We start from the raw sequence: 10,615 nt of genomic DNA, 5'->3' as shown, positions 1-10,615 counted from the left end.
TGAGGTTGATACAGCCGTGAGGCCGCCCTCAGTTGTTTATCACCAGGACGGGCCATGGCACTTCCGCACTTGCACGGGCATAGCCACTCCTTGGCAGTGTCGACTGCCAGCACGGAGCATGGTGCTTCCACTGGTACGTGGGAGGGGACTCCCTACTGCGGAGAGCCCCCGGGGCGTGTACAGCCCCGCCTTGACACATGGCTTGCACGGCAGGGCTAGACGAGGTGTATCTGGGCACTTGTGAGCCACCATGGGATTCACGAGGCCCTACCTCAAGGCGGGTTGCGCCTGGTCTTGGTTCTTGATGGTTGCGGCGTTCCTGCAAGATGGTTAGACAACCTGCGCCGAGTGGATTTCTTGAGGCTATCGTACGAGAAGGCCAAGAACCAACGCCCCAGGAGGTGACGTGAACGGGGCCGGCCCGCCAGACAGAGCTCAGCCGTTGGATTTATCGACGCTGCAGGGACAGGCCCGAGCACAGAAGTCGTGCCTAGCCTTCTTATGCGAAGGATCCTGAAGAAAGACAATCGGCGCGCGGCTCCCATGGTGGGTGACAATCAAGCAGGTGATAACCATAGATAGATTATGCATGAAAAGCAATTGGCTTAGGTAGATGCGAGAATGATACATGCCACTGGGTTGGACCCGAGCGGCCTGGGGTTGATGCAGCCCAAGGAGCGCTCCCGGCAGAGTGAACTAAAGATGCAAGCGGATACATGCCGCAGGGACGGACCCACGCGGCATGGGGATGATGCAGCCCAAGGGGCTCTCCCAACTGAATGAACTAGGAAAGATGTCACCTGGTTTGGGTGCCGAAGGAGTGTCGGGGTAGCTGAAGACACGTAGCAAAGAAGTTGCTCCTCACGAGCCGCCGAGACCCTGAGCCTCGGGAGGCTCTAGAGGCTCAGGTGGCCTCCGGAGGACCATCTCCATCTCTGCCAGGACCGCATGGTGCCTGGCCTCCTGACCTGCCAGGACGCTCCACAGATTGCGCTGGAAGGCGGCAGCCACGCTCGACAGGTGGAACGGCATGCGAACATAGCTGTGAGGCGGGCCCTCACACCGGCCAGCACGTGAAGGCCAGAAGCGCTCCTGAGATGCGGCCCTATTGAGACCTGGGATGTCGATGCAGACGCGCAACTCACCACCCTCGCCTGGGTGGGGAGCAACGCCAGGTGGGTGGTGGTCGCCGCGTATTGCTCTTGCTTCCTGAAGCTCCTGAGATGCCTTGGTGATGAACTCCTGAGCGTCGGGCGCTCCTCGCCTGGTGTCCTCCTGAGGGAAACGTGCCGTGAAGCATGCCTCCACGTGGTGCCCGAGCGCCTCCCTCGTGATGTTGGCCAGGTCCGAGGCCCTTCAGAAGAGAGCCCCCGAGCCCTGCCCGAGTAGGGCGCTAGGCGCGCCTCCCTATGCGAGGGAGGGTGGCGCCCCAGGCACTGGCACGTATCCTGAGGTGGCGCCATTGGAGGTGCTGCTTCCCTGAAGCCCAGGGCAGTGTAGCTGCTTCTTCTTCTTGGGGTTGGCCTCAGAAGGGTACTGCACGCCCGCGCTGTTAGGGTCTTCGATTGATGCGGCCTGCAAGGCGCGCTCGAGGGAGCACACCGCGTCTCTTTCTTCACAAGGGACCATGATGATTCTGCCGCTTCCCGGCATCTTGAGGACGTTGTAGCCATGGTGGGTGACTGTCATGAATTTGGTCAGTGTTGGGTACCCGAGGATGGCATTGTACGGCAGGCGGATGTGGGCGACATCGAAGGCGATGAGCTCGGTGTGGTAGTTGTCGCGCTGATCGAAGGTGACAGTGAGGCGAACTTGCCCTATCGGGGTGGTGGAGCCGCCTGCCACTCCTGAGAAAGGCTTGGTGGGCTGGAGGTTGTCGAACGTCTCGACGGACAGGACACTGAGTCCTGCACCGCCATCGATGAGGGTCTTGGTGACTTGGACATTGCTGATGACGGATGAACAAAGCATCGGGAGGACGTCAGCGGTTGCCGCACATTTGAGCTGGTCCGCCGAGCTAAAGGTGATGGCGTACTTGGACCACCTAAGCGAGCGTGCAGCCTTGAGCTTGGGGAGGGCTGCATTCACTTCGCGGGAGAACTGCTTGAAGATGCGCTGGGAGGCTGGGGCCTGAGCGCCACCAAAGATGCAGGCAATGGCGCGCGGCTCCTGGAAGCCCCCAGCCCCTTCTTCCTATTGGTGGTCGTCATTCCTTCTTGGCGGCGGCAGCGAAGGGAGACTAGGGTTGCCCTGACGACGATCCTCACGAGGCTGGTCCCTCCAGGCGCCCTCACGAGGCTGGTCCTACCAACGATCCTTGTGGGGCTGGTCGCGCCACTCTTGGCGGGGCCCACGGTCGTCCCAATGTCCTCCACCTCGTCCACCTCCTCGGCCATAGCCCCGGTCGTTGCGCTCGGGGCGTCGACCGAAGCGTCCATCTTGAATGGCCTTGAGCTCTTGACAATCGTTGGTGTTGTGCGTGCGCACGTTGTGGAAGGCGCAGAACGTGCGGCCGCCCTTGGACGACTCGGGGAGATCTCGGCCAGGCTTGGTGTCTGGTTCTACTGTGAGTACGGCCACTCCTTTGCACTTCACGTCCTTGACCTTGGCCTTCTTCTCCTCTGGATCCGCAGCAGGGAGCTCGAGGAGAGAGAGACGCCCCTCCTCAGCCCTTTCACACTTGGTTGCTATGTTGAACAGCTCCAAGGTCGTGCACAGCTCCTCATGGATGGCGAGCTCCTCCTTCATCTTGATGTCGCGGACGCCGTCGGAAAACGCTGAGATGATGGCCTCGTCCGTCACCTTGGGGATCTTGATACACGCGATGTTGAAGCACTGGATGTATTTCTGCAGGGTTTCTCCCAATTGTTGCTTGATGCGGCGCAGGTCACCCGCGACCGAGGGATAGTCGTGAGTGCCCTGGAAGTTGGCGATGAAGTGGCTACGCATCTCATCCCAGGAGGAAATCGAGCCTGGGGCAGGTTCAAGAGCCATGAGTGGGCGCCGTCCTTGAGAGCCATGGGAATCCAGTTCACCATGACCTTTTCGTCGCCGTTGGCTGCTTCGATGCTCAGCTCGTAGAGCTGTAGAAACTCCGTAGGGTCGGGGATGCCGTTGTAGCGAGGAGGCAGATCCGGCTTGAACTTGCCCGGCCAGACGATGCTACGCAGCTCTGGAGTGAAGGCGCGGCAGACCGCCGTGGCCACCGGGGCTCATCGTGGAGGCGGAGCTTGACCTTGGCGTCCCTGCGCTGCCATGGCAAGTGGCACATGGCACTGTCGTAGCAAGCGATCCTGACGTGGTGGTGCTGGAAGCGGTGAAGCGTCTTCTTGCGGATGGGGGACCTACTGGCAACTTCTTTCTTCGTGAACGGGCACACGGCACGAAGGATCACACCGTTGGACCGCGCATCTTGGGGCGAGGACGCCGTCTGGACGCGGGGAAGGCTGAGGCGCTCCATGAGCCACACGCCTCGACGCGAGGGCGCCATCTTGGTGCTGAGGGGGCGAAGGTGCTCCGTGAGCCACATCGCCCGCAGCCGGGGACGGGCGAGGCAGCGAGAGGGATGCTGCAGGAGAGCCCCCCGCGGCGCTAACGAGCTCGGCGATGCGGTCCAACTAGTCCTCGTAGAGGTCGTCGACCGGACGGTAGCGCAGGAGCTCGCGTGCCATGAACAGCGCGGCATGTGCGTCCGCGGGGGTGCGGCGAGCGTGAGACAATGAGACGGCCGGAGTCAGTGACGGGGTGGCCGTGCGACCGTCTCGCCGCACAGAGGGGTGCAGTGAGGAGGCTTGTTGCTCGTTTGCCGCCGGGCCGGTGGCGGCGTTGGCGGTGGGTGACGGAGAACGACGGGGAGGTCCGCCGACAGGGGCGGTCTAGGCGACACGGGTGGCGAGAGCGGCCCGGCGCTCAGCGCGGGCCCGGCGAGCGTCGGCCATGAACTTGGCAAAGTGGTGAAGCGTGGACCGACGAAGAGGAAAGGTTCGGTGCACCCCTACCTGGCGCGTCAAATGTCGGATTTCGGATTCCGGCAAAACCCTTGAGGTTTGAACACTGGTGTGCGCATAAAGATCTCTCCCCCTCTCTAGCTCGCACACTCTACGATCTCACGGCCTAACTCGACGAACCCAAAGAACATGAGACACAAGATTTATACTGGTTCGGGCCACCGTTGTGATTAATATCCTACTCCAGTGTGGTATGGTGGATTGCCTCTTGGGCTGAGGATGAACAGTTACAATGGAAGAACAGCCTCGCGAGGAGAAGTGTTCTTGTGCTTGGTGAACTCGAGTGGTTGGGGTGCTATGGATTCGATCTAGGTTCCCCCCCCCCTTCTATGGTGGTGGCTAGCCCTATTTATAGAGACCCTGGTCCTCTTTCCAAATATTGAGCAAGAAGAGATCCCACAACGGCCAAATTCGAAGGGAGACAACTAGTACAAGCTATCCTGACAAAAGTAGTCCTCGCCTGCCAAGGCTCTGGTGGTGATGTCGTCTTGGGCTCCACGGTGACCTCCGTCCTGCCGTCCTTCTGGTCTTGGTCTTGTTGCATCGATATGGAAACCTTTGCCTGGTGCCTCCGAACTTCTCTCCTGCGCTTGCCCCTTTAGCACCAAAGAGGAAACGAGGACACTGCGCGCCCTGGCGTCCGTCTGGCGCCAGTCGTCATGACTTGCGTACAGAAACCTCATGAGGTGCCCCTCGCCTTGATCTTTTCGCCCATCCCGAGCCAGCCTAGTGAGGCCATCCCTGAGGAGGTCTTGCGTTGTCCGCCTCGCGAAGCATGGTCCCTCGCGAGGGTCTTGAGTGTTTGCCGGTGAAGATGAGCCGTACGAGGCCGCTGGTGGAGCCACGCCATGGATCGCAGGCAGGCAAGTCTGAGGACCCCCGTTTTCAGAACGTCGATAGAATCTACACTTTAAAATATGTCTATATACATGTGATACCTCATTTAAAATCTTTAAAAAGACAAATATTTAAGAACGAAGAGAGTAGTAAATAAATGTTTGAAAGTAACCTCTAGCCGTGCAAGCGAAGTATGCGTTACTTATGTGACGCAGATAGAAGTGGGACCTCCAATGTATTAAAAATCCCACATATATTTGTTTAGTGTAAAATATGAGTGCAATGTATACTACATGTAGAATAATACTGTGATTATGTGTGTAAAGGCTTGAGTGAATTTTGTGTGTCACGGGTTGAAAATAATTAGAACTTTGAAATTGGCACACGGAGAAAGATAAACTGCAGAAGCTCAGCATGGTGTTTAACCCCGGTTAAGTGAAGCATTAGCTATAGATTAGCCGACAAAATAGTTTGGGGGAAGAAGCGTAGTGCTCAATTTCCTCTTGAAAGCTATTGGGGTGTTTATCTGGCCAGACTTGTCAAAAACGGGCTGCTCTCACAAAGTTACTACTGTACAAGTCATTGTCAGAAGGCAAGACATTCAAAAACGTCCCTGCATATCTATGTGGACCGAGATTCGACGACTTTGACCAGTGGACTCGCTGTAGCTCCATCAAAATGAACCTTCAGCTATAATCTAAGTTGGACTAAAAAAACAATAATGTTAAACATACAAAGAGTTACACGTAATTACACGTTGACTGGAATTTTTTCCATCTACTAACCAATCATAAACTTGCCTCCCCCACCCCACACCTGATTTTCAGAAAGGGTGAGCCGCCTTGTAACTCGTTTGTACGTGTAGCATTACTCAAAAAAAAAAGAGCTATAATCTAAGAAAAACCTCCTTGTGTTACAAAAGAGACTGATTCAAACCTCTGCCATGTCACCCATGTGCATATACGCATATGCTTCCTCGGCAAGGTACCCCAATTGCCCAGGCTGCTACCAGGAAACATCATCTTGACGACGTGAAGTCCCGAACCAGAACCACCACAAATTACTTACCCGAGGCACGACCACAACTATTTCCACCTTTTGCCTGTGCCAGTGCCACCTGCAAAACATATTCTGAAAACATTGCAGTCCACCCACTTTGCTTAGGTTCTAGATGAAGCAGACCGTGGTGATGTACCCCGGCGCCGGCGTCGGCCACGTTGGCCCCATGACGGAGCTCGCCAACGTCTTCCTCAAGCACGGCTACGACGTCACCGTGGTGCTCGTCGAGCCGCCTTTCAAGTCGACAGACTCCGCCGCCACCGCCATCGAGCGCATCGCCGCCTCCAACCCTTTCATCTCCTTCCATGTCCTCCCGCCCCTCCCTGCGCCAGACTTTGCCGCCTCCGGCAAGCACCCTTTCCTACTCATGCTCCAGCTCTTGCACGATTATAACGAGCGGTTGGAAGCGTTCCTCCGTGGCATCCCCCGGAAGAGCTTGCACTCTGTTATCCTCGACATGTTCTGCGTCCACGCCACCGACGTCTGCGTGAAGCTCGGCGTCCCGGTCTACACGTTCTTCGTCGGGGGCGCCTCGTGCCTGTCGGTCCTAACCCAGGTCCCGGCAGTGATCGCCGGCAGGCAGACGGGCTTGAAGGAACTCGGGGACATGCCCCTCGATTTCCTCGGCGTCCCGCCGATGCCAGCGTCTCATCTCATCAAGGAGCTGCTGGAGCACCCCGAGGATGAGATGTGCAAGGCCATGACAGACGTCTGGAAGCGCAACACGGAGACCATGGGCGTTATGGTGAACACGTTTGAGTCATTGGAGAGCCGGGCGGTGCAGTCTCTCATGGACCTCCCCGGCAGGAAGCTGCGTCCGATCTACTGCGTCGGGCCGTTGGTCAGCAAGGGCGCCAAGGATGCCTCCGACAAAGCAGAGAGGAACGAGTGCCTTGAGTGGCTCGATGCGCAGCCCGACCGCAGCGTCGTGTTCCTCTGTTTCGGGAGCATGGGCACGCTCTCGGCGGAGCAGCTCAAGGAGATGGCCGTTGGGTTGGAGCGGTCTGGGCAGCGGTTCCTGTGGTCCGTGCGCAACCCGGCCGGAAGCAACAACCCGAAGAAATACTTGGAGGTGCGCCCCGAGCCGGACCTTGACGCGCTGCTTCCTCAAGGGTTCCTGGAGCGGACCAAGGGCAGGGGCCTCGTCGTCAAGTCATGGGCGCCGCAGGCGGACGTGCTCCGCCACCGCGCGACGGGCGCGTTCGTGACGCACTGCGGATGGAACTCGGTGCTGGAGGCCGTTGCGGCCGGGGTGCCGATGCTGTGCCTGCCGCTGGAGGCGGAGCAGAAGATGAACAATGTGTGCATGACGGAGGACATGGGCGTCGCCGTGGAGCTGGAGGGATACATGGCAGGTTTTGTCAAGGCAGAGGAGGTGGAGGCCAAGGTGAGGCTGGTGATTGAGGGCGGGGATGGGAGGCAGCTCAGGGCCCGGGCGGCTGCTCGCAGGGAAGAGGCCGAGGCGGCGCTGGGGGAAGGGGGCTCGTCGCGGGCGTCGTTTGCCCAGTTTCTGTTGGACGTGGACAATCTCGGAAAGCAGCTCGGCGAGTGACGCACTACTTGCAAATTGCGACTGCTCTTTGCCTTCTACGTATATGTTGCTAGTCCAAGTTGCCCTCTTGTTTATATTTTACTTGCATTGCATGCTCAATCACTTAACTTACTAGTAAGTGTGTGTGTGTAGCACCATCTTAATAAATCGGCTATGTAAGTGCCAGGTACCGCAGTTACCTCCACATATATTTATGATGTTTTCTCTTCCTGGCAATAATGGATCGACTATGTAGAGTGATACCTAACCTTCCCAAGTGTTCAGCCGCACGACAAGGTATTGGATTTGAATTTATTCCACAGTGTTCAACTTTGTTTTTCTTTTGGAATGCAACACTTCAACTCTAGCTGATCGTGATCCTGTTTCATGTCAGACCATGCAGACAACAAAAAAATCTTTTGAAATTTTATGTTGCTTACTATTGAGTCAATTACATCACAGGTGTCTGAACTTGACGAGAAAAGTCAGTTTGGTGCTAAAATTTGTGGCATCCATTGAACCGATGACAAAACTTGGCTTGGGCGTTCATCTACGGTGCTAATCGCGTTTGTATACGCATATAATGATGACGAGGCTCGCCAACATGACGTGGGACACAGTGTCAATGACCGGAAGGCACATGCAAGGGCGTGTGCCTCGGTTTTTTGTGAAACCCCCCGGAATTTTATTTTACTCATAAAAGACACTCAAAAAAATTTTCTTGAAAAACAAATGAAACGTCACTACGGCACTTGGGCCCCTCCAGTCAGGGCGGAAATTGGGACGCAAAATATTACTGCGCACAAGATCGAACACACGACCTGTTCCTATCAGGCTGGCCAGGTCGGCCACCACACCAAGCAGTGGCGGATCCAGGACCCAGGCCGGGGGGGCCTGGGTCCTGATGATGAATTACTTCGTTGACTGTAGGAAATCGCGCACTGTAGGGACACTGTAGAGGAACTGTAACAGCATGGGCCCTGGGCTTGGCCCAATGCTGGGTCCGCCCCTGACACCAAGTATCATCACTCTCGGTCCAAATACGATTTGTATCCTTAATGGATGAATATAAATGTTTTTTTAGGAGATGGGCTGAGTATAAACGAACACGCACATAAGGCTTAAGTGTGCAGCAGTCACCGCGGCCCATTTGCAGATGTTAGTTTTTCTTCCTTTCCTAGAATTCTGTAAAAATATCTAAATTAATAATAATATTCATACAAATGTTCACCGCAACCCATCTCGTTTATGGTGGATGTAGGGGCTGTTGTGCCTAGTTAAACTGATATATGGTGTCGCCAAGTTTTTCGTCCTGCAGTGGGTAATCTCGATGGCGAGTGTTTACAGTGGGTTTCCCGACGATGCCCGAACCCGCTCTCCCCTCTCCTATCTCTTTCTCTGGACTGATGTATTTCCATTATGTCACAATAATGGAAAGGGGTTATGCCCGGTTTAAAAGAAATATTTGGAATTATAAAAATTGCTCTTATTTAAAAGAATGTTCATTTTATTCCAAAAACATTCACATGTTATCTAAAAACATATAATTGAAACAATATTTATGAATTATAATAAATGTCTTTAAGTATAAAAATATTATTAATGTATTCAAAATACATTCATTTAGTTTTAGGCTATATTAATGTGTTCACAAAAAACATTCGTGTATTCTCTTTACGAGACATATTATTATTTATAATAATGTTCACGTAATTTAAAGAAAAAACTAAAATTAAAATAATAAATATGAATTTTATTAGTATTTATGAATAAAAAATATCATGTGAAAAATGGTCCGCGGCTGCTGCTGCCCATTTAAGCCCGATTTTCGTGCTCGTATATGGTAATTAAGTTCGTCTATCCCAGTTAGACATGAAGCCAAATTTGGAGGGATGGCTAGCATGGACCGCATTTTAGGTCAAGGTCGCCGGTATGTGGCATGCCTTGTCAGCTTCATTTGCGTATACAAACGTGATTTGCATCGTAGATGCACATTAAAACCAAGTTTTGTCACCGGTTCAATGTATGTCGCAAGTTTTAACACCAAACTGATTTTTCTCGCCAACTTCAGACACCTGTGTTGTAATTGACTCCTTACTAAGTTACTATTGTTGTGAGAGCTTTCCAGTTTCATTTGCCTTCTTCGTTCATGTGTGTGCTTGCGGGTGCATGCATGCACACTATAAGGATTTGTTCCTTTCCAGATGAATGCCTTGCATTTATGCATATATTAGGGCATTTCTAACTGATCCCCTAAAAATTAGTGGAGTAAAAGTTGAAGTAAAGTATGCACCATCATCCTCTCGTCCACAATCACTCAAACGACGTCCTCGGCAAAGAAATCAACCTCGACATCCTCTCCACCATCACCACCACCCTGGCCACAATCACCACCACCCTGGCCACAATCACCACCACCACCATCATCACCACCACCATGACCACCCCCTCAGCCACCATCACCACCACCCCCTCGGCCACCACCAATATTCCGAAGAGAGGCCAAGATTTCTCCACGAGTGAGTACCCAATACTTTCTTGCGGTTTAACCCATTGTGTTTGGATTCATGAACATGATAGCACGCTCTTCGGCCTTCTTCGCATCACGAATCCTCTCCTCCTCAAGTGCAAGCCTACGCTTCTCGGCCTTAAACTTTCTCCATCGCGAGGTTTTATTGGCATTTCATCGAGCACTTGGCGGTCGCCTTTTTTGTTGCCGGTCGCGGCCACCGCTCGCGCCGGTGCAGTCGATGTAGGGGTAGCTGGAGTTGCCGCGCGAGGCATAGGCTTTGGACGAGGCACCGCCGCGCACTTCATCATTTTCATGGAGGCCGCCTCGGCAAGCGCCGACGCCACTGCCGCCACGTCGGCTTTCGAGCCTATTTGCCTTTGGTAGGTGCGGCGGGAGGGCGGCGTGACATTGCCGGAGATGCGGTGGCCACCCCGGACACCATTGGCGCGATTGGAGGCGGAGCTTGGACCCGATGGTTCTTTGTCATCTCCAAGCTTTTTCCGGCCCCGGCGGCAGCGTGTGGGTGGTTTCCGGAGGCGAAAAGCCGACGCTGGTGGCCGGCGGGGTGAGCGGGGGGGAGGGGTGTGGCTATCCATTTCGGCTGGCTCGGAGGTCATTGGTGGCGGCGGCGGGGGCGGGAGGGCTAGGGGGAGTTTTACTTGGCCGCCG

The 10,615-nt window shown here is 54.7% G+C and overlaps 1 protein-coding gene across 1 annotated transcript; it reads left to right on the top strand.

The window, feature by feature from the left end:
• Positions 1–5,838: 5,838 nt before the first annotated feature.
• Positions 5,839–7,664, top strand: LOC123069832 (UDP-glycosyltransferase 88A1-like). Its single transcript, XM_044492773.1, has one exon. It carries the CDS (start codon positions 6,016–6,018, stop codon positions 7,453–7,455), a length of 1,440 nt encoding a protein of 479 aa, XP_044348708.1. The 5' UTR covers positions 5,839–6,015; the 3' UTR covers positions 7,456–7,664.
• The last annotated feature ends 2,951 nt before the right edge of the window (positions 7,665–10,615 follow it).

The sequence above is a fragment of the Triticum aestivum genome, chromosome 1A, assembly GCF_018294505.1.
Source record: "Triticum aestivum cultivar Chinese Spring chromosome 1A, IWGSC CS RefSeq v2.1, whole genome shotgun sequence".
In the NCBI taxonomy this organism is placed as follows: Eukaryota; Viridiplantae; Streptophyta; class Magnoliopsida; order Poales; family Poaceae; genus Triticum; species Triticum aestivum.
The sequence above is the reverse complement of the archived record's forward strand: the minus strand, read 5'-3'. Positions and strand labels throughout refer to the sequence as shown.

Excerpts from the sequence above, each read along its gene's own strand:
- LOC123069832 (XM_044492773.1), top strand. The coding sequence starts at position 6,016 with ATGAAGCAGACCGTGGTGATGTACCCCGGCGCCGGCGTCGGCCACGTT.